Consider the following 23,688-nt stretch of genomic DNA (forward strand, 5'->3'; position numbering starts at 1 on the left):
CGTGATCCACCTGCCTCGGCCTCCCAAAGTGCTGGGATTACAGGCTTGAGCCACCGCGCCCGGCCTGGCCCGTAATTTTTAACTGTTCCTATGATCACATTTTATACCCAGGGAAACTGCCATTTTAAAGCGTGTATAAAATGGCTTGTCATATTTTTTTTTTTGAGACGGAGTCTTGCTCTGTCGCCCAGGCTGGAGTGCAATGGTGCGATTTTGGCTCTCTGCAAGCTCCGCCTGCCGGGTTCACGCCATTCTCCTGCCTCAGCCTCCCTAGTAGCTGGGACTACAGGCGCCCGCCACCACACCTGGCTAATTTTTTGTTTTTAGTAGAGACGGGGTTTCACCGTGTTAGCCAGGATGGTCTTGATCTCCTAACTTCATGATCTGCCCATCTCGGCCTCCCAAAGTGCTGGGATTATAGGCGTGAACCACCGCGCCCAGCCGGCTTGTTCTAATTTTGTTTAAAAATTTGACACATAAAAATCATGCCTTTACTTCTCAAAAGAAATGTAAGCAGTGAAACTTCTACCTTCCTTTAGCATCTCATTCCTTTCCCCAGAAGTGACCATTGGTAACTGGTTGTTGTATGCCATTCCAGACTACCGTCTGTACATGCATGGATGTTTACAGATGTGTGCAGCTTTGACTTTGACATAAAGAACCACATTGTTCAGCCACCATGTTGCCTGATCACTGCTTGATAGAGATATGGCAGGAGAGCAGTTAGGAACACTTTGTCCTCTCCTAGAAAGTATTGAACAATCTTAGACTCTGACACAGCTATCACCACATGATGACATAGTGCTCTTAGCTTTATTCAGGACTTCAGGCAAAAGTGGTTTGAGATATAAGACCAAAGGCTTTTATTTTAACCTGAGTATTACTGAGCTCTTCTTCAGGCCATGCTTGCAGGTATTGGAGGAAACAGAGTTTGACCTGCAGGGCCCTTTGCTTCCCAACCCTGGAGGGCAAGTGCGCCTGTTGCCCAGAGCAGGACAATTAGAGAAGATAACCAGCCGTGAGCAGTAGGGGCTTGGTAAGCCGCTGGGGCACAGCAGTACCTGCTTTGTTTCTTCTGCTTTCCTGGGACTGGCATTGACCCCTGTAGCTGAGAACGGGAAATACTTATTGTTGTAGTTTGGAATTTTGACTTGGCTTTCCGCATTGAAATGCTGATTAGTTAGCTGGAATACTACCATGGTTTTTTGTACATAATGGGCTGAACAGGCTTTCCCAGACAAGTCTGGAAACTAAGGAGTTGGTGGGTTTTCCAGTTTATGCGTCTATTCTGAGTTTCAAACAGCTGACTTACAAGTGAATTTCTAAATGTAATTGCCAAGCATAGGCCCGCAGACTTCACGTTTCACTTTTTCCCCAGAGCAGTGTTTGTTGTTTCTAGAATTTATGTACTGCCAGGGGATTTAGCCATAGGCCAATAAGGGTCTCTCTCAGAATGTTCAGCAACTCAGATGAAATGGATAGGCATTTGGATTTTTTCCTTTCTGTTTTTTAAGGATTTTTATAAGCAAGGTCCTGAGAGTTGCTTTGACATTCATCCCTGGGGAATGAGGTCTGTGGCCTAACATTGCTAGGCAAGGCCTCTACTCAGGAGCTCAGTCTGCGACTGTGGGTGAGAAAAGCTCTGGATTTGAGAGTATTCAAATATTTGACCATTTAAGAGCTAGGACAAAGGACGATCCTGTCCCCTTGCCATGTGGCCAGTGCATGTGTACAGTGTTCCCAGGTGATTTTGACTTACAGCCAGGTTTGGGCTGTGGTTATTGATTGACAGATACTGATGCCTGTGTCCAGGAATGGTGGTGGCTGACTGTGTGCTCTGCCACCATGCCTTGGAACCAGCCGGGCATATGTGAGTCCTGTCCAGTCTGTACTCACCAGTGACTTTGTCCCTCAGCCCAAGTGGTTCACCATCACAGTCTCCATGTTAGTGAAGTGAGTTGTGACTCTGGGGTTTCACTAACTGACTAGTGCCTGCGACACTGTTTGGTACACCAGCCTAGGAAGTCAGTTACAGGGCACAGAGTCAGAAGACCTGGGTTTGGAAGGTGACATCTGTCACTTAAATTAAATTACTTGTTCAGTGGAAGTGTATGTAAATAAAAGAATCAAAGTGACTTGTAATTTGTGCTTTCATTCCACAGATATTTATTATATGCCTCGTTTCTGCCTGGTGCTACTCCAGCATATTGATTGCAGCAGTGAATGTGACAGACATCTCTCCTTTCATGTAGCTAGAAGGGAATTTCAATCTTAGAGAAGGTAGTTAGAAAAGGTACCATTGAGAAGGTGACATTTGAGTAAAGGCCTGAAAGGGATGAGAGAACAAGCCTGTTGGCCAAGAAAAGAGGATTCCAGGCAGAGGGAGCGCCTAGCAGAGTCCCAGAGGCAGGAGCCAGGGAGGAGCCAGCCTGGAGTGTTGGAAGAGTAGCACGGAACCTGCTGTGGCTGAAACAGAGTGAACGGAAGGGAGAGAAGTTGGGGTGAGGTCAGAAAGGTAAAGAGGAGCCACTCTGGTGTCTGTTCTGAGTAGCCAGGTAGGAGGCAGGGTGAGGTACACTTCTGAAGGGCAGGGAAAGGGAGGGCAGCAGGCTGGGCTCTGCCATTCTTATGTAGTGAGCGGTGATGCCACTTCTCCCCTTGCCTTCTTCATACTGGGTAGCTCCAGGGCTGTGGTTTTACATAGGGTCCTCACTGTTGAGAGGTGTTGGTCCTCTGTGTAGGCAGTCCAGGAACCAAGGGCAACCATGGGGCTCCCAGGAGTTGTATGTCTCTAAGGAGTCTATATTTTATAAATTCCAGCATTTGTTGATTTTTCAAGTGTTTACCATCTTGTGAATAAGCAGACAGACATTTATACACACACACACACACACACACACACACACACACATATATATATATATATTACAGATTAGGCCTTGCTATATTGCTCAGGCTAGCCTCGAACTCCTGGGCTCAAGTAGTTCTCCAACCTCAGCTTAGTACGTGTCACTGTGCCTGGCTCTCAAATTACACAGTTGCATCTTGGCTTTCAGTTTGACACAACGACAAATTTCTTTTGTATATATGTGATTACCCACCAATATGTTTGAAATAATTTATCTGTGAGTGCTGACTGACTCTTAATTAAGGACCTTAATTCAGGTATATTAACATTTATTTTGGATAGATATATGCCAAGAATATTGTAGAGTAACAATAATGGAAAATATTAGAAACTGGTTTCAAAAATATGATTTGCATTAACCTTAATGGAATTAAATGTGCATCCTGTTCCTTCTTTTTTTTTTTTGCCCTAAAGGTAAAAGTCAGTGTTACTTGTTTTGACTGGTAGATCTTCTGTAACAGATTATGGAGTAAATATTTCCTAATGGTATGTGCCAGATGAAAGTTCATATTGCTGCTGCTAATCAGAAACTGAAGTTCACCTCATAAAAAGCTTGTATGAATCCAATTTTGAAACTTGCTAATTTCAGATCAGTCTTTTTTTGGCTTGCTTTTTTGCTGAGGTGAATCTGCCATTACCTAAATTGTCTTCAGACTTTAGCCTGTAGAGGAAGCTGTACTTAATTAAGCAGCTGGAATTTGGGTAATTCTGTAAATTTGCATTGTGGTCAACAAACATGATTTACCATCTGCCTAGCCCATTCTACGTGGGTGGAAGCCACCAGGACCAGTGGGCATCTGTCACTGTGGAGGGACTGGACCCTTTGACTTTGATTGAGACAGGCATGTGCAACCAACTCATTATTCTGATAATTGCTCATTAAAAGGAGAAAAGTAAGGAAGTAAGCAAATTTCCTGCTTTTCCGGTAGAAACTGTTTTTCATGGTAGCCAAATAGCCGTAATGGATGAGAGAAAAATCTCCACTTTGCAGACCATGATCAATTCAGTGACTCAACCAGTGGCCAACAGTGGAGGATGAAACCATTTGTTGGAAGGTTGCTGAGGAACTGCATTTGGGAGAATCAGGCCTTCCCCACCCAAATCCCATTGATCAGCCTTAGTGTCATGGAAATGGAGACAGGTAATCGTGTCTCCTGATGTGCTGCAGTAAGAACCACACAACATCTCTAATATTAATAATATTATTCTCTTAAAAAAAAAAAACCTGAAATAATCTAATCTAGTTTCTAAAATGAATCCAGTCTACAGGAAATGTGGGGTGCAGTGACGCAAGTTATGCAATACCACGAGAAAACAACCAGACAAATTCAGAATGTGGCATATCCTGTAATAAGTTGACCTGATTTGTTTAACAAGTCAGTAGCATTAAAAAAATTACACAGAATGTACTGTTCTGGATTAAAAGAGAGTTAAGCAATATAACAACCAAATAAAATTACCTTTTTGGGGTTGAGATTCAAACCAAATGTGAAAAGATAATGTTTAAAAGATAATTTGGGAAGCTTGAACACATACTGAGTCTTGGTTGACTGGGATTTGCTTCAAAAAAAAAAAAAATGATGGGTAGGGATAGATGGAAAAAGCGTGGCAAAATGTTAATGGAATTGAAACTTTTAATTTTTTTGTAGAGACAGGATCTTGCTGTGTTGCCCAGGCTGATCTCAAACTCCTGGGCTCAAGTGATCCTCTCACCTCAGCCTCCTACAACACTGGGATTATAGGCATGAGCCACTGTGCCTGGCCATAGGATTGAAGCGTTTTGATGGGTACATGCTTTTGTGTACATTTGGACCTTTTCCAAGTTTGCAAAAAGTGAGAGAGAAATTCAGGAATGTATTAAAAGTGTAATATATCAGAGTACCCAATAAATAACTCCATTTCATGGAGGGGTTTTCACATGTGAAGTGGTCTTCTAACAGAAAAGGGAGCATTATTGAGTAGTTAGAAAACCCAAGGTATAGGGATGAAGAGAAAAGCATGTGTTCTTCAAAAAAATGAAGAGAATAAAAGTGAATCAAAAGAGAAAATGGGAACAGAGAAAAGACCCTCTCTGAAAGTGGGAGGCCAGCAGCAGGGTAGGAGTCAAGGAAAGAATGAAATGTTGCTAGTTTGGGGGACTAGTGATTGAATGACAATGTTGCTGTCTTTTCAGAGAGTAGGATTTAAAATTTTGAGTTGCTGAAAAGGCTTGAGTGGATTTGCTGGAAAAATGAGGTTTGGTGGGTAGATTAGAAGGAAATAAATAGGAGAGTTCATGGAATATAATTTCAGATAGAACTGGCTTTCCTGAATTAATTTTTTGGTTCTGGTCAGCTTGGGAGACCTCACAGGATTGGATATGGCCTGTTCTGGCAGCCTCCCTCCTCTCTACAAACCAGGAACCTGAGCACCCATAAAACAGCATTTGCCTGAAGTCCTTCTGAGGCCAGCCAACGAAGGGGTTATGTGTCCTATGTGTCTGCTGCCTCCCTGCTGCATCGGGCCGGTGCAGTCTAGTGCAGAGGGGCTTGTTGGCAGAGGCCATCCCACTGTGAGAACAGGCTGCCTTGCCCCTCTGCTAATGGCGAAATGTCCAGAGCCAGGAAATCAGAAGCAGCTTGATGTGGCGGCACCCCTGAGCACCCTTGCTCTCACTAGGACCGCTCCTGAGTAGGCCCAGCCACCTGCCCTGCCTTCCTCTTCTTCCAGCTGAGCCACCCACCTGCCTCGATAAATACACATGAGCTAGCTGCAAGCGTTGCACAGATGATAGGGTCAATAAAAGCGCTCCAGGACTGGTAGGCCAGATAAATAAATAGACAGTGACACTAGGTGTGATGAGTGCTGTGATGCAGATGGAAAATAGCCTCAAGTCTGTTGATTGGGCAAAACTTTCAACTGTTCCTCTCCCCGCACCCAGCTCACTGTGCCAGGGCCAGCCCTCTTACCAGAACCTCCTACCTAACCAAGAGCACGTCCGAGTGGGGGCAGGGCAGACAGCCCAGTAGGCCATGGGGAGAGTGAGGAGATACTGGTAACTGCCTCTCAATATACAATCTCTTTTTTCTTTTTTCCTTTCTTCTTTCTTTCTTTACCTTTTTTTTCCCCCAAGACAGGATTTCACTTTGTTGCCCAGGGTGGAGTGCAGTGGCACAATCACAGTTCACTGCAGCCTGAACTCCTGGGTTCAAGCGATTCTCCTGTCTCAGCCTCCCAACTATCTGCGTCTACAGGTGCACTTCACCACACCCAGCTAAACTGTATTTTTTTTTTGTAGAGTCAGGGTTCCATTACATTGCCCAAGCTGCCCTTTTTTCTTAGTAACAAACTCTCATTTTGTTTTCCATACTGTGCCTGGAATAAGGACTACTCTTAGTTCCTTAAAGTTGGGAGTAGTCGCTTGAATAAGATCTGGTTCATGACGGCGTAACTAGAAGTACTGCATGAGATTACTGGGACGTCTTCTTAAGGGGAAATGGGTGATCCTTTCTCCCCTAATTTTCTACCATCTCCAGTGCGTACAGAATGGCTGAGGGCCATTTAACCATTTACGACCGTGAAGTCACCTAGAAATGGGAGCCTCGCATGAGTGTGCTGAGCAGAAAGCTGGGAAGCGGGCTCCTTGTGATGCCCTGGCATCTCTATTCTAGCCCTGGTCCCTCTGCTCTGGATTTGTTTTATCTTAGAAAAAAATAAACATCATTGTTTTTTTCCCCCCGCTCTGAGATGGAGTTTCACTCGAGTACAGTGGAGTACAATGGTGTGATCTCGGCTCACTGCAACCTCTGCCTCCTGGGTTCAGGCGATTCTCTTGCCTCAGCCTCCCAAGTAGCTGGGATTACAGGCGTGTGCCACCACGCCCGGCTGATTTTTGCATTCTTAGTAGAGACGGGGTTTTACCATGTTGGTCAGGCTGGTCTCGAACTCCTGACCTCAGGTGATCCACCTACCCTGGCCTCCCAAAGTGCTGGGATTACAGGCATGAGCCACTGCACCCAGCAACATTGTTCTTATTTAAGCCACTGTATTGGTTTTGGGTTTGATTTTAATTATTATTATTATTATTTTTTACTGTAGAGATGGAGCCTCACAGTGTTGCCCAGGCTGGTCTCAAACTCCTGGGCTTAAGTGATCCTCCTGTCTGGGCCTCCTAAAGTACTGGGATTACAGGTGTGAGCCACCATGCCTGGCCTGTTTCTGTTTTTGTTTTGTTATATGTAGATAAACCTGACTAATTAAATGGAAGCAGGAAGACTAGTTAAGGGGCTATTAGAGCAGTCTAAGTGAGGGATGATAGTAGTTTGGAATAGAAGGGTAGCAGAGGTGACTAGAAGTAGTTATATGTATTTTTACTGCGGTAAAATATATGTAACATAAATTTTGCCATTTTAACCATTGTTAAGTGTACAGTAGTGTTAAGTACACTCACATTGTTGTGCAAGCATCACCACCATCCATCTCTAGAACTTTCTTATCTTCCTAAACTGAAACTCTGTACCTGCTCAACAATAACTCCTGGTTCCCCTCTCCTCCCAGCTCCTGGCAACAACCTTTCTTTGTGTCTCTATAAATTTGACTAGGAACCTCGTATAAATGGACTCGTAGAATATTTGTCCTTTTGTGACAAGTGTGTTTCACTTAGCATAATGTCTTTAAGGCTCATTCGTGAGCTTTAAATTTCTTTTTAAGGCTAGCATCAGAATTTCCTTCTTTTTAAAGGCTGCGGCCGGGCACAGTGGCTCATGCTTGTAATCCCAGCAATTTGGGAGACTGAGGCGGGTGAATCACTTGAGGTCAGGAGTTTGAGACCAGCCTGGCCAACATGGTGAAATCCCATCTCTACTAAAAATACAAAAAATAGCCAGGCATGGTGATGAATGCCTGTAGTCCCAGTTACTTGGGAGGCTGAGGCAGGAGAATCGCTTGAACCTGGGAGGCGGAGGTAGCAGTGAGCCAAGATCGCACCATTGCACTCCAGCCTGGGTGACAAAAGTGAAACTCCGTCTCAGAAAATAAAATAAAATAATAAATAAAGAAATAAATAAAGGCTGATAAATATTTCAGCAGTTGTATTTTGCATGGTTTATGACATGAGCACCTAGGTCACTCACTCTCTGGTAGTGCTGTTTACTGAGATGGGGAGTAGTGGGGAAGAGTAAGTTCAGATAATAGGTCTGTGATGCCTGTTAGATATCCCACGGGTGATTTCTAGAGGATAGTTGCATACACAAATCTGGAGTTGAGGGTTGAGGTCCAGAACTTGGAGACCCTTAGTCAGTAGATGAATGTAAAGCTAGAGAACTGAAGGCGGTCATCAAGGAAGAGCGTAGTTGGAGAATGAGTAAACCCTGGGGCACTCCCACATTTACAGTCAAAAGATGAATAGGAAGCCGCCCAGGAGTCTGAAACTGGAACAGCTGGAGAGCTAGGAAGGAAATGAAGCAAGGGTGCCGCTGCTGAAGGGAGGTGAGGCCTCCTCTCCACCCCATTCCAAGATTTGCCATAGTTATACCACTTGGAACACTGTGCACATACAGCCAGCTGGGAGTGTCCCTGTCAGATGTGGATATTGGGATCTCTGTCTCAGTGCGGTAACATGCAAGGCATCTAGTGTGATAGAGTGGCCTCGCCCAAGTGATATGTCATGATAAGGAGACTGGCATTTGGAGACTGATTTCCATTTGCCAGTTCCCTGTTTGCCTTTGTAATCGGTTTATCAATTGAGGTATTTTAGTATTCTTGATGGAAGTGACAAATTTTAACAAAAGTACACTCGTGAACAAAAGAATTTTCTGACCTCTGGTGGGCTCCTGGGGCCATATATCAGGATAACTTAAATATATTTTTATCTCTGCCCTATATAAACCCACAGTGTAAACTTGTTTATGGAGAAAACTTGCATTTTGTTTTTATTTATTTTTTGAAACAGAGTCTCACTCTTTCTTCCAGTCTGGAGTGCAGTGTTGTGATCTTGGCTCACTGCAACCTCTGCCTCCCAGGTTTAAGCGATTCTCCTGCCTCAGCCTCCGGAGGAGCTGGAATCACAGGCATGCACCACCACGCCCGGCTAATTTTTGTATTTTTTGTAGAGACAGGGTTTCACCATGTTGACCAGGCTGGTCTTGAACTGCTGACCTCAAATGATCTGCCTGCCTCAGCCTCCCAAAGTGCTGGGATTACAGGCGTGAGCCACTGTGCCTGGCCAAAACTTGCATTTTGAATGGGAAAAATTACTCAATAGTAATTAACGTGGACTTAGTTATCTTGAGTGGCGTTTCATTTTTTCCCTGGATGATATTTGGTAATTATTATTATTAGGTGTGTTAAGATTTATAGCAGTGTAGCTGAAATATAAAACTTCCTATGTATATTGATATGGTAACAAATTTTTAATTTATTTTGGAAAGCAAACTATAAAACAACACACAATCTACTTTTTGCAAAAAAAAAATCTATAGGTACAAATATGGGCTGTTAGGAATCATACAATCAATGGTTATACCTATTTAGGAATATTTAGAACTATTTGTATGTTTGTATAGCTAATCTTTTCCCCCCGACTTATTGATGATGAGTATTACTGATATAAGGGGTTTTGTGCACCACAGTGCATTGCCCATGAAATATGAACTCAGAAACTGCCTATGCTGTTATTTTCACCAGCAGTGAAGCAGCGTGTCCGGGGGCAGAATGTACTCTTGTGTGAATTATTAGCATTTGGTGTTGGTTCCGGCACCCTTGGGCATGAGCTTTCTTTCTCTCCCTCATTTGTTCTAAACATAGCATGGCAGCTTTTTTATGCTCTAGGTTATTGGTGACTGCAAGGAGACTGGGTTGTTCTTTAGTTAGTTTTTTACTTATTAGTTTCAGTAAGCCTGTTTCTTACATTTTTCTACTGTAGCATAATCTTCATAAGTACTTTCTATAGTCCAGGCATGGTCTACTGCATTCTCTGTGTCCCTCTGGGTCTTTGTGTCACATTCTCATGTGTAGCTCATTATGTAATGAATCCAGTGATCATCAGAACAAAAGAGACCTCATTAAGAACAAGGTTGAGGACACTAGGAACCTGGCCGGGCGCGGTGGCTCAAGCCTGTAATCTCAGCACTTTGGGAGGCCGAGACGGGCGGATCACGAGGTCAGGAGATCGAGACCATCCTGGCTAACACGGTGAAACCCCGTCTCTACTAAAAAAATACAAAAAACTAGCCGGGTGAAGTGGCGGGCACCTGTAGTCCCAGCTACTCGAGATGCTGAGGCAGGAGAATGGCCTAAACCCGGGAGGCGGAGCTTGCAGTGAGCTGAGATCCGGCCACTGCACTCCAGTCTGGGCGACAGAGCGAGACTCTGTCTCAAAAAAAAAAAAAAAAAAGAACAAGGTTGAGGACACTAGGGACCTAATGTAACATTTAAGGTATAAATGAGTATTGAAGAGAAAGAAATGATTGAATGCTTTGGAATTTCTAATACAAGCACTCATCTTGGACCTACTTAAACTGGGCTTTTAAAGTAATCGGAAATAAATGGATGTATGAGAGTTTTACTTGTTCCTCACTCTAAAGGGATATAAAAAAGATGAACTCGAGTTCATGGAGTTGAGCAAAACAGTGAACTTAGTGAGAAATTATTTGTATTGGTGTGAAAATCACACCATGTTTTGGGAAATGGGGTGGACTTGGGCACTCCATAATTCCAACCACATGCAGGTATTACAGGCTGAGTCAGACCTGAGCCTAGAGAGGAATAGCTGCGAGTAAACTTTGAAATATTCCAGGAAAGCAGAGTTGACATGTAGGTTGATCTTCAACAACTGCAGTGGTATAGAAAGAGTGATCTTGGCCAGGCATGGTGGCTCATGCCTGTAATCCCAGCACTTTGGGAGACCGAGGCGGGCGGATCACGAGGTCAGGAGATCGAGACCATCCTGGCTAACACAGTGAAACCCCGTCTCTACTAAAAATACAAAAAATTAGCCGGGCGTGGTGGCGGGCACGTGTAGTCCCAGCTACTCTGGAGACTGAGGCGGGAGAATGGCAGGAACGTGGGAGGTGGAGCTTGCAGTGAGCCGAGATTGTGCCACTACTCCAGCCTGGGCCACAGAGCAGGACTCTGTCTAAACAAACAAACAAAAAAAGACAGAAAGGGTAGTCTTTTGGGGCTCCAAATAGGAAGACCTTAAATTAAAAACTGTTTTACAATCTGAATAAAATATAAATATCACCAGAAAGAAAGGTATTCTGGTCACGTACATGAATACAACATCCTTAGCAGCAGATGTGGTATATGTGCAAAGGAATAGGAAGGTAAACATGCACCCTTCTCCTCCAACATCAAGGGTTGCTAGAAAACAGGCTCTCATTCAGTAGACCCCGATAGCTGTCTGTAATCCATAGCTCCTCTTCTGATTAGTATTTATCCACTACTGTGGCTACATTCTAGATCTTGTCATAGGAAGAAAGTGTAGTCTGGTGGTTGGCAACACAACTTGTGGAGTCAAACAGACTTGGTGTCAGATCCCCACTTATTACCTGCTTGACATTGAGCAAGTTTCTTTATCTCAGTAAACCCCAGTGTTGTCATCTGTAAAATGGGTGAATTGCTCACACCCCACAGGGATGGTTCACCAAATGTAAGGTGCTTGGTATTTAAACACTCAATAAATGCTAGCTGTTGATAGAGCTTCACTGGCATTTTAAACTTAAATCCCTGCCTTTGGCCACTCTGCTCATCCACTCCCCAGCTTCCCACACCTGTTCTGCAATTTGAACGACACAGTCCAGGAAACTTTCTCCATGTGAAGGAGAAAATAGCTTTCCACAGCCCTGGGGTCACACTCTCCCAAATTTATGTCAGGAAGACACCCAAGGACTGGCTCATCCCTGGGTCAAGGAGAGTGGGGTCTGTTTCAGGCGGGGAGCTCAGCTAAGACATGAGATCCTCATAGAGGAAAGGTGGGCAAAGGCAGGCCAGAGGTTGAGCTGTGTAGTCTCTTAAGAGAAGGTGGTGGTTATGTATCTGCTACTCTGGGTAAATTTTTAGAGCAGATATCTGATGAAACGGCTGTTTCCAAGGTCCAACATTAACCATTGGTTTGATTGGCTTTGAATAAGTTATTTACAGCACAGATATTTTGTTACAATCATAATTTGTATGACTGAGTTGGTCTCCAGGCATCCTGGGTAGGAGAGGGAGGTGCACAGTGGCTGAGCTGTTGTCCTCATTCCTTACGTATAGGAAAGAAGCTTAGGTTAAATGACTCATCCAAGGTCAAACAGGTCCTAAGTGGTGGAGACAACACAGACAATGCCTTTTAAAACTGATGCGTGTCTCTTCCCTCACTCCTTCCTATGGCAGCGTTCTGGATTTCTTACTGCCACCCCATAGCAAGAGGGCTTCCTCTACCTCATTCTCCCCAGGGGTGATGGCCTTGTCAGAAAGCATCCTGTTCTTGATCTGGGGGTCGTCCTTCAGGCCTTCAGCCATTCCTCAGAACTTTGCCCCTTAGGAGGTGATAGGGTAGCTCTCTCTTTGCCCTTGGTCATTTCCTCGGAGAGCCTTTTCCTTCCCACCTGCCTGTGTTCCTTTCCCAGCAGCACCTGACCTTGCATATCTGTTCATTGCCTGTTGACTCCCCCATTAGAATGTCACCCTGGCGAGAGCAGGGACGTGCTCATTCTCTTTCCGGTAGTGTTCCCAGCTCCTTGTGCTTGGTGCATATTAGGCATCCCCATGTTATATATTTATTGAGAGAATGAATGACTCAGTTGTGTCCGTCAGAGCTGTGAGCGTGTGAACCCAGAGCTAATGGAGCGTGGCGTCTTCCCTTTCTCCTCCTCCTCCTCCAGCTTCCCATAGCTGCCAAGGTGCTGAGGAAGGAGAGGGAGGAAGAGTTTGTGTCCCTGGGGAGCCAGCTCACACCTCCTCCCTGTGTCTGCAGTGGATGAGGAGATTGAGGACACCCTCAGCCTACACTATTTAAGATGGAGTTTCTGTCACGTGCCAGTTGATCCCAGTTTAGAGTCTGCTGAAGGCAGTGGGGCACACAAGTGAAGGGCATGGACATTTGAGTCAGGTGACTGGTCTACCACATCTAGTTTGTATCACCTTGACAAAACTTCATAGCCTTTCTATATCTTGATCTTGTTGTCTGTGAAGGGAGGATGACCTCATAGGGTGGTTCCTGGGATTGAATGCTCTAGCCCATGTGACTCTCCAGGGTTGGTCAGGTAGAGGCTGCTTGCTCAACTAAAGCTGTCTGTGTGCTCTACAGGACTGAATAGCTGCTGCTTATTCTACTCCTGGCACCTGTCTAACTGGCCTAGGTGCACTACCTCTGTGTCCCTCACCCTGCCCCGTCTAGCACAGAGCACTGGGGGAAGTGCTCTGAGGAGGTGTGAGTGGAAGCCCAGGAGTTTGAGGGACTTCAGCCTGTAATGCCAGTTGTTCACTCTGGAGGGCGGATGCTTTGGTGTGAGATTTGTGTGCGGTTTTTTGTTTGCTTTAGTTTGGTCCTGGTGATTTCCACGGGGTGAGGAGGGATTCAGAGAGAATAAGTGTTGTGCTGGGAACTGGCTTGCCCCTGCTTCTCTAGGAAACATCTCTGACTCGTGGGAACTGAGAGGGCATGTGGCAAAGGGTAGATGCTGAGGCGAGGCCAGAGGTCCACCTGCGCCCTGCGCCCAAGGAATCTGCGCATGTGCGTGAGGTAAGGCAGGGTGTGATGTTCACGTGCATGCCACAAGGCAGAGAGTCCACGTGTTCATCTGAGGGGAGAGGATGGTTGAGTCTTACTGTATGCTGCTCAAGGGTCAGGATAGTGCATGGGCACTGTGCTGGATTTTGGTTCCTAGTAAAAAGCAATGGCCATAGTTCCCTGACCTTCACTACTTCCACGAGGCAGTGGGCTGAGGGCCGGCTCTCTCAGGTCCACTCCTGCTCAGTTGAGTGAATTGCAAACTCAGTAAAGTAAGTTGTGAGTAAGTAATCTGCATAAGCCAAAGAAATATAAAATATCTCCCACAAAAAGATTATTAGGGAACAAGATAAAAGAGCTGCAAAAGGTTTTTGTTGGTATTGTCAGATCTGATGTGGGCACAACAACTATGAGAGATTAGGAAAAAATGTCAATAATCTGGAAGGTTTGTGGTCAGGTTGCTTTGTAAGTGGCAGGTTTTTGCCCTGTGTTAAAGAGGAAATAAGGCCAGCCATGGTAGCTCACGTCTATAATCCCAGCCCTTTGGGAGGCCGAGGCAGGTGGAGTGCCTGAGGTCAGGAATTTGAGACCAGCCTGGCAAACATGGTGAAACCCCATCTCTACTGAAAATACAAAAATTAGCTGGGTGTGATGGTACTCTCAGGTCAGAGAATCGCTTGAACTCGGGAGGTGGAGGTTACAGTGAGCCAAGATCATGCCACTGCACTCCAGCCTGGGTGACAGAGCGAGACTCCATTTCAAAAAAAAGAAAGATAAATAATAAATGATAGAGAACACATTGTAACTGGTTTACGCAAGAGAGTAACAGGGAGGAGCAGCAAGGGAGCTGTCAGAACAGCCTTAGCCCATACCAGAAGGCTGCCAGAGAAATGCACAATCATATCTGAAAATGTTTGTGGCACGTAGTATGTATTTAGTATACATCTTATTATAATTACATATTTATGTGCATGGTATTTTTTAAGTTAATTTCCTACTTGGTCTATTAGCAACCAGTCACAGATATATATCAGGCTAATGGTACTCATGAATGGAGCTGTCCATTATATTTTCTTGACTCCTGGAAGACTGGTCTGTCAGCTTTGTTTCGTAAGACTGGAAAGATGACATATGACTATGTTAATAACTATGTTAACACTCTTACTAAAATAACCAGTGTATTTGGATTCCATTTTCAATGGAATGTCTTATGGTCAAATTGGCCTTCTTTCAGATTTTTAGTTGCACGGTTTTTTCTTTACCTTCTGAATACTGTGTGGACATAATTGCAGTTGTGGATGACTGTGGTTCAGCAGGAGCTCAAAGACACCAGAAGTGATGTGAGTCCAGATGTAGGGAGTGGAGAACAGGATTGGGGGCAAGTTGGTGGGAAATGGGAAGACTTATTTCAACCTTGGACCTTGTTATTTGATGGAAATGTTTTGACTTCTAGGCATCAGTCACCGAGGTCCAAACACAAAAACAAAGGCAGATCCTTCTGAAGCATGGTGGACTTTTAACTTTGTATGATTTTGGAATTCCAGTTAACCATTGCTTCTATTAAGTTGGTCACTGAAAATTTACTGCGCGAATCCAACAGCAACCCACAACCTAAACATCCCTGGCTGTCTTGTTTTCACAGGTGTTGGGGCGATGTTTCCTGACTGTGGTACAAGTCCATTTCCAGTTTTTGACTCATGCATTACAGAAGGTCCAGCCGGTGGCTCACTCTTGCTTTGCTGAGGTCATTGTGCCAGAAAAAAAGAACAGCAGCAGTGGCGGCAGCTTATCTGGCATGGGCCACACACCTGAACTGGAAGAAGCTGTGCGGTCCTGGCGGGGAGCTGCTGAGGTAACCCTGGCTTTGGGGAGATTCGTACCTGTGTTCAAGTAGGAGAGGCTCCAGAGGGCCTTTGCCTGTTGATTCTCGAAAGAGCCATTTCATTTAGAAATGTACATTTTAAACTGTTTCATTAGCTTGTTCATTCATTTAACAGTGAACATCTTTGTGAATGCCCACTTTGTGCCAGGCATGTGCCAGGCACTAGGATGACAATCTCTACTCACAGCCTTCTGGGAGAATAGGCTTACAGAAACAGGGTTAAGGGGCCAGGATGGAGATGTGTGGGAGCCAGAGGAAGGGAGGGTGGGAGGGTCATGTCTCTGAACGGTAGTGCTGCAGGAAAGCTAAGATGGGGGACCAGTGAGAAGAGGCTGGCACCCAAGTCAGGAAAGACGGGGTGGAGCTGTCTGGGGAGGGTAAGTGGCCAGCCAGGCAGCGAGGCAGGCGAGCAGGAGTGTTTGGCAGACAGATGGGATGGCAGGCTCCAAAGATAAAACCACAGCAGGGCGAGAGCTCAGTGGACACAGGGAATTTTGTCTGTTTTTTGCTAGTTAAATCATTCCCTATAGCAGTGCTTGGAATCTTTGAAACTTTTTTAATTCTTTAAGTTTTTCTTTTCTTTTCTTTTCTTTTTTTTTTTTTGAGACAGGGTCTCGCTCTGCTGCCTAGGCTGAAGTGCAGTGCTGTGATCAAGGCTCACTACAGCCTGGACCTCCAGGCTCAAGAGATCCTCCCATCTCAACCTCTTCCAAGTAGCTGGGACTACAGGCTCATGCCACCATGTCTAGCTTATTATTATTATTATTATTATTACTATTACTATTCTTCTATTCTTCTTTTTTGGTAGAGATGGAGTCTCACTGTGTTGTCCAGGCTGGTCTTGAGCTGCTGGGCTCAAGTGATCCACCTACCTCTGCTTCCCAAAGTGCTGGAATTACAGGCATGAGCCACTGTGCCTAGGCAAGATTCTTTTTTGTTTCGTTTTGTTTTGAGATGGAGTCTCACTCTGTCCCCCAGGCTGGAGTGCAGTGGCGTGATCTTGGCTCACTGCAAGCTCTGCCTCCCGAGTTCACGCCATTCTCCTGCCTCAGCCTCCCGAGTAGCTGGGACTATAGGCGCCTGCCACTACGCCTGGCTAGATTTTTTTTGTATTTTTTAGTAGAGACGGGGTCTCACCATGTTAGCCAGGATGATCTTGATCTTTTGACCTCGTGATCTGCCTGCCTCGGCCTCCCAAAGTGCTGGGATTACCTCGTGATCTGCCTGCCTCCAGCCTCCCAAAGTGCTGGGATTACAGGCATGGACAAGATTCTTAATTGGTCTAACTCTGCCTGAATCCTCATTTGTCAGTTGCTTTACATGTGATTTGAGCAGTTCTCTAGTATGCTTTATGTGACTTCATGAAGTTTTTTTTTGTTTTTTTTTTTTGATACGGGGTCTTGCCCTGTCGCCCAGGCTGGAGTACAGTGGCACGATCTTGGTTTACTGCAGCCTCCGCCTGCTGGGTTCAAACAATTCTCTGCCTCAGCCTCCCAAGTAGCTGGGATTACAGGTGCCCGCCACCACGCCTGGCTAATTTTTGTATTTTAGCCCAGCTAAGTTTTGTATTTTTAGTAGAGGCAGGGTTTCACCATCTTGGCCAGGCTGGTCTTGAACTCCTGACCTTGTGATCTACCTGCCTTGGCCTCTGGAAGTGCTGGGATTACAGGCGTGAGCCACCACGCCGGACCAACATGAAGTCTTTTATCCCTTGGAAGATTGGCTATTTCCCAGCACAGCAGATATGTTTATAAAATCTAACCATCATGCAAGAGCTAGACCAGGAGGTTGGCTCCCTAGTGGATAGAGAGCGCAGTGGTGTGGGATGGTGTGGCATGGTCATCAGCAATAACGTGGGGGAGAATTGTCCGAGTCTTCTCTCGTGGTGACAACCTTATGACTGAATGGTGGGCTGCAGGGAGCCACTCTGGTGGGGCGATTCCAGCCTAGCGCAGGGTTGCTTTCCTAGTCACTCTGGTGTGGCATTCTCTATTCCTTTTCCACAGCCAGAAGCACTTAAGCTTAAATAAAAGACAATCAAAAACAGCTCTGAAAAAGTCTGTTTTAAGGAGACTTTTGCCTATGATCAGTGACATTTCTTTTGGGAGACAGAGTTTCACTCTTGTTGCTCAGGCTGGAGTGCAGTGGCATGATCTTGGCTCACTGCAACCTCCACCTCCCAGGTTCAAGCAATTCTCCTGCTTCAGCCTCCGGAGTAGCTGGGATAACAGGCACACACCACCACGCCAGGCTAATTTTTTTATTTTTAGTAGAGATGAGTTTCACCATGTTGGCCTGGCTGGTCTCGAACTCCTGACCTCAGGTGATCCACCCTCCTTGGCCTTCCAAAATGCTGGGATTACAGGTGGGAGCCACCTTCTTGTAGGCATTTTACTACATCTTTGTTTCCAGTATGAGAAATAAAATATAAACATTAGAAGTTGAGACTTTAACTAGGACTTACTGCTCCATTATACCGAGTAGAAGATAATTTTCTTTTCTTTTCTTTTCTTTTTTTTTTTTTGAGACAGAGTCTTGCTCTTTCGCCCAGGCTGGAGTGCAGTAGCACAATCCCCACTCACTGCACCCTCCGCCTCCCAGGTTCAAGTAGTTCTCCTGCCTCAGCCTCCTCAGTAGCTGGGATTATAGGCGCCCGCCACCATGCCCAGCCAATTTTTGTGTTTTTAGTAGAGATGGGGTTTCGTCACGTTGGCCAGGATGGTCTCAAGCTCCTGACCTCAGGTGATCCACCTGACTCGGCCTCCCAAAGTGCTGAGATTACAGGCGTGAGGCACCACCCGGGCCAAAAGATGATTTTTTAAAACTATCCCAACAGGCAAACACAGAGTAAACCATAATTTATAGTTAACAGTATAGTGATTCATTAATGTCTAGTTCACATCATTCCATAATGAACTTGGCAAAGTATTTCATTTTATGTTTTGGAAATTTTCTTTAGTAAAATTTTCAAAACATGATTTTTCACATCTTAATATTGTCCAGTTTCTAGTTTTTTTATTATTTCAATTTCATGCCATTTGCTGCATTGTTGTCATTTCTTTTTAATTTTCACTGTTTGCTTGCTTGTTTTGGTCTTTTTCCTGTTTGCTTGCATGTTTTGGTCTGTCTTTCATGCTAAAGACTTTCCTTGAGCTGGCTTTCTGTTCATCAGAAAGGCCCTGGAATGCTAATTGGAGGCTGTGTGTGGGGGTGGGACCAGTTGGCTTTAATGTAGATGGCTGGGCCCTGAGGTCCAGACCTGTACCTTGTCGCCTTGTCGTGTGACTTTACAGCCCTCGGTGTCCTCTTGGCTGCTGGGCCCCAGCCTCCTGACTGCTCAGCTCACACATGTGAACCTAACACCTGCCTTGGTCCCCTGCTCCATCTTCTGGACCACTCATGCTAAGGACCAGCCCACAGTAGGAGGCCTCCAAGTGCTCTCTTGACCTGTTCACCTTGACCTTTTCTGCCACCATTTTAGTCTGTCCAGGCCTTTCTGCCCTTTTTACACTCCTTTGCTTTTAGCCAGTGATGCCACCTTCCACTACACTGAGAAAATAGAATCTCCCTGATGGCAGCCCTTCTTCCTCATGTGGCCAAGCCACCACCACCCCTGCCACCCCGCTTCACACCCATCTTTTCTTCCTTCTCCTGCCTCATGACAGCAAGGGAGGTGCTGTCTTCTCCTGTCCAGGATTGCCCGGTGCCCACCTTGCCCCCATCCTCGAGGGCCCAGATTCTGTGGTGTGACCCAGTGTTTTCTCTCCCTCATCCTCAGCCTGTTCCTGCCAGTACACAAAGATGCTTCCCACAGAAAAGTCCACTCTGCCCTGCCCTCTTTCTCTGCTCTTTTCTCAGCCAACTTCTTGGAGTAGTTGTCTGCCTTTCTTTCACTTTTCATTCATTCTAAAAAATTACTATTTTATTTTTACTGCACCCTGTGGCTCCTTACTGCTCCTGGCACACCCCATAGACAGTTTACCCAGAGTAGTCTAAAAAGTAATTATTGTTGAAGTATTTCAGGCATATAGAACATTTCATACCCATCAGTATCTTCCTTTTAGCTGCCTGCCATATTTGCTCATACCTGTTACATATTTTTAACAGAAAAGTATCACCAGTGCACCCTTTTTTTTTTTTTTAATCTTTTAAGACTGGGTCTTGCTTTTGTTGCCCAGGCTGGTGTGCAGTGGTGATCACAGCTTACTGCAGTCTTGACCTCCTTGGCTCAAGCAATCCTCCTGAGTGGCTCAGACTATAGGCATGCACCACCATGCTTGGCTAATTATTTATTTTATTTTACTGTTTATTTATTTTTGCAAAGACAGGGTCTTGTTATGTTCCCAGGCTGGTCCCCAGCTCCTAGGCTCCTGCACCCGGTCTGCAAATTCACTTGAATCCCTTTTGTACCTCTCCACTTTCTTATGCATCCCTTCGTCTCTAGAGATAACCTCTTTTGAATTTGAAGCCTGTGATTCTTGTGCATATTATTTTTCCATATATGAATGTATCCATATATAAGGTATTATTTTACACAGTCTGAAACTTTATGTACATGATGTCATTCAGCTTGCTGAAATCTGGCTTCCACTCCTATACAAGAACATGCCTTCTCTTGTCAAGGTCATTGGTGCCTTCCTTCCATGTTTTCAAATCCAGGGAAGCCTTTCAACAACTTTCAGCAGCTCACAGCAGTGTGGAGAATATTCCTCCCTGGAAATACACTCATCTTGTGACATCCAAGAACCAGGCTTTCTTTCCTCTTGGGTCATCCTTTCTTCATCTAGTTTACTGGCTTCTCCTTCCTCAACACAACTTCTGAATGAGTTTCTCCAGGCTCAGTTCTAGCTGCCCTTCTCCTTAGGGGTTCTCCATACAGTCTTGGGACTCAAAAAGCCACCTGTGTCCTGGGAGGGGGCTCAAATGTGTGTGACCAGTGAGCAGCCCACTTCCTGTGGGCTTCAGGCACTTGAGCTCAGCTGCTACCGGGGGTCTCGCAGGTGGCTCGGGCGTAGCCTCTCTCCACTCACCTGTTCCTCCCTAGACCCTCTCCATGCTAGTAAGCGGTGCCATCCCACACTAGGTTGTTCACTTGAGAAAGCTGAGATTTATCCTTCAGCATTTCCATCATGTCCACACCTAGTCCAGTCCTTAAGAAAACCCGGCAGGTCCCACCTCCAAAATCCTATCCCAGATCTGTCCCCTTCTTCCATGTCCTTTATCACTACCCTCGTTCAGGGAATTGTTACTTCTCCCCTCCCTGTCTTGCTCTCCTTCATTTTAAAATTGGATGATGTTGCTTCTCATTTCCTTAGGGTAGCACATGGACCCCTCGGCACGACCTGCCTAGACCTGCCTAGTCTGGCTCCTGCCTTGATGGCCAGCCTTATCAGTGACCACCCTGCCCTCGCTCACTGGGCTCTAGTTCCTTGGATGTGTCTTTCTTTGTTATCTTGGATCCTTGGCCTGTTTCATGGACCCGTCTGTCGGTCTTGACACCCCCACCCCACCCCACACACATGCAATTCCATTCATGACCTTCTCCTCTAATGCTCACTGTAAATGCTGCTTTCTGGGTATCTAGGACACTCCCTGGTATAGTCCTCTGTTTCCCTCAGTGTTTTTTCTCCATTTATAATTATGTTTTCCTTGTTCACCTTTTTGGCCATGAGGCTGTCAGCTCCAGGAGGGTAAGGAGCAGCTTTGTGCTCTAGCATGTATCTAATACACCACCTTGTGAGCTAAATATTTGACTGAAAGATTCTTAGAAAGAGTCAAACAGTTTTAAACTGTGAGACTGTTAGGCTTCAGGGAAGGGTGTTTACATACAGTTTGTGAAACCAAAGCTTTGGAACTTTATGGCATTATAGCAGCTAGTCCTTTTCCTGTAGTCTGCAAGTTTTGTAAATATTACAACTCCTGCACTGGCCCAGCAGAACAAAAGTTAACTGCTAAAAAATGTTACTTGGTTCACAGAATTGCAACAAAAATAGAAATCTAAAAACAGTTCATCTGTAATCCCATCTAATAAATCAAATATATATTTTTCTGTATTCTCTTCTTGTCCTGATCCATGTATGTATTTTCTGCATTTAATCATCAAATGACAGAGATTAGTTTCTCCTTTTCTATCTTGCTTATCTACTCTTCATGAACATATGTAGTGACTGAACAATAAATATTTAATTTTCTGTGCAGATTTGAAAAGCTCTGTTTTTCGTTAACATGCCAATGTATATTTTTCCTGTTCTGTATTCATGTGGCCTTTTCCTTCACTGTATAGGAATGCCCAACCATGTATGTTCTTCCTTTTTTTTTTTATTCTGGAAACTCCAAGTGCCAATATTCTAGGTAACCTGTCTTTTAAAGCAGGAAAGTTAAAATGTCTGAATATATATATGTATATATAAAACAAATAACAAGTAGGTAAGTCTTTTTTCCAGAGTTCCTAAAATAAAGGGGGATTTCGGCCGGGTGTCGTGGCTCAAGCCTGTAATCCCAGCTTTTGGGAGGCCAAGGCGGGTGGATCACCTAAGGTCAGGAGTTCAATACCAGACTGACCCAACATCATGAAACCCCATCTCTACTAAAAATACAGAACTTAACTGGGCACAGTGGTGGGCGCCTGTAATCCCAGCTACTCGGGAGGCTGAGTTCAGCAGGAGAATCGCTTGAACTCGGGAGGTGGAGGTTGCAGTTAGCCGAGATAGCACCACTACACTCCAGCCTGGGTGACAGAGGAAGACCTTGTCTCAAAAAAGATAAAATAAAATAAACGGAGATTTCCTTTATCTTCAGGATGGTTAATTAGGCTTTCAAAATTTGGGCTGCTCACTTTGCAGTACAAACAATCTAGAACTTCTAGTTTATTTGCTTAGATGGTTTATTGCTGCATTTTAGTTGAGGGGGTTTTTCTTCTTGTTATTGTTGGTCTAATGTTGCTAGAACTGTGCGACCCTCTTTTACCTACCAGTTACTATATATGTTGCAGGCGACATCTAGGCTAAGAGAAAGAGGCTGTGATGGTTGCCTGGCAGGAATTGAAGTTCAACAACTCTTTTGTTCTCAAAGTGCAGCAATTCCTGAGCACCAGCTAAAAGAACTGAACATAAAAATCGACAGTGCTTTGCAAGTAAGTTTTTCAGAACTGACATACTGATTTCCATGGGATAGAAACAAGGGAGAGAGTTAAAGTTGTGATGTTGAACCAATTACAAAGGGTTATAAAGTAGTAATTGGCCTCGAGTCTTTTAATAACCATAGAAATTAAGACTTCTATTTCCATTGAACTTTGTCATCTTATAATTTGCTTTATGATCTTGATTGTTAAAAATAACTTATTTCCAGGCATATAAGATAGCTCTGGAAAGCTTAGGACACTGTGAATATGCAATGAAAGCTGGCTTCCACCTGAATCCAAAGGCGATTGAAGCAAGTTTGCAGGTACACTTTTCCTTCCTAAAGCTCTGGGGACCTGGGGTGTTGCTGCTGCAGTGTAATGTGAACCAAGTGTTTTAACAGATGAGCAATGGGTCACCTCTCCTCTTCCATCCATGCCTTTTCCAGGGCTGCTGCAGCGAGGCGGAAGCCCAACAGACAGGGCGGAGGCAGACACCCCCGCAGCCCATGCAGTGTGAGCTCCCCACCGTCCCTGTGCAGATAGGATCGCACTTCCTGAAGGGCGTCTCCTTTAATGAGTCGGCCGCCGACAATCTGAAACTTAAGACGGTAGCTTTCCATGGGGTTCCGGCAACTGAGTGTGAACTTGAAAATAGAGTTCTTAAGAGAAATGTAAAGGCTTGCAAAGGACGTAGATTAAAAAACAAAATGGGGCTGGGCATGGTGGCTCACGCCTGTAATCCTAGCACTTTGGAAGGCCAAAGCAGGTGGTTCACCTGAGGTCAGGAGTTTGAGACTAGCCTGATCAACATGGTGAAACCCCATTTCTACTAAAAATACAAAAATCAGCCGGGTGTGGTGGCACACGCCTGTAGTCCCAGCTATTCAGGAGGCTGAGGTGGGAGAATTGCTTGAACCCATGAGGTGGAGGCTGCAGTGAGCTAAGATTGTGCCATTGCACTCCAGTCTGGGCAGCAAGAGCAAAACTCTGTCTTAAAAATTAAAAATTAGCCAGGGATGATAGGGCGCACCTTAATCCCAGCTACTTGGAAGGCTGAGGCAGGAGAATGGCTTGAACCCAGGAGG

The 23,688-nt window shown here is 45.1% G+C and overlaps 1 protein-coding gene across 1 annotated transcript in view; it reads left to right on the plus strand.

Moving 5' to 3' along the window:
* GARRE1 (granule associated Rac and RHOG effector 1) overlaps positions 1-23,688 on the plus strand; it is a 108,156-nt gene that overhangs the window by 58,380 nt on the left and 26,088 nt on the right. Inside the window, exons 3-6 of the mRNA XM_017847865.1 lie at positions 15,244-15,453; positions 22,475-22,615; positions 22,831-22,926; positions 23,050-23,211. Of these exons, the coding sequence (XP_017703354.1) occupies positions 15,244-15,453; positions 22,475-22,615; positions 22,831-22,926; positions 23,050-23,211 (609 nt within the window). The remainder of the gene's footprint in view (positions 1-15,243; positions 15,454-22,474; positions 22,616-22,830; positions 22,927-23,049; positions 23,212-23,688) is intronic.

The sequence above is a fragment of the Rhinopithecus bieti genome, unplaced genomic scaffold (assembly GCF_001698545.2).
Source record: "Rhinopithecus bieti isolate Rb0 unplaced genomic scaffold, ASM169854v2 scaffold_30337, whole genome shotgun sequence".
Classification (NCBI taxonomy): domain Eukaryota; kingdom Metazoa; phylum Chordata; class Mammalia; order Primates; family Cercopithecidae; genus Rhinopithecus; species Rhinopithecus bieti.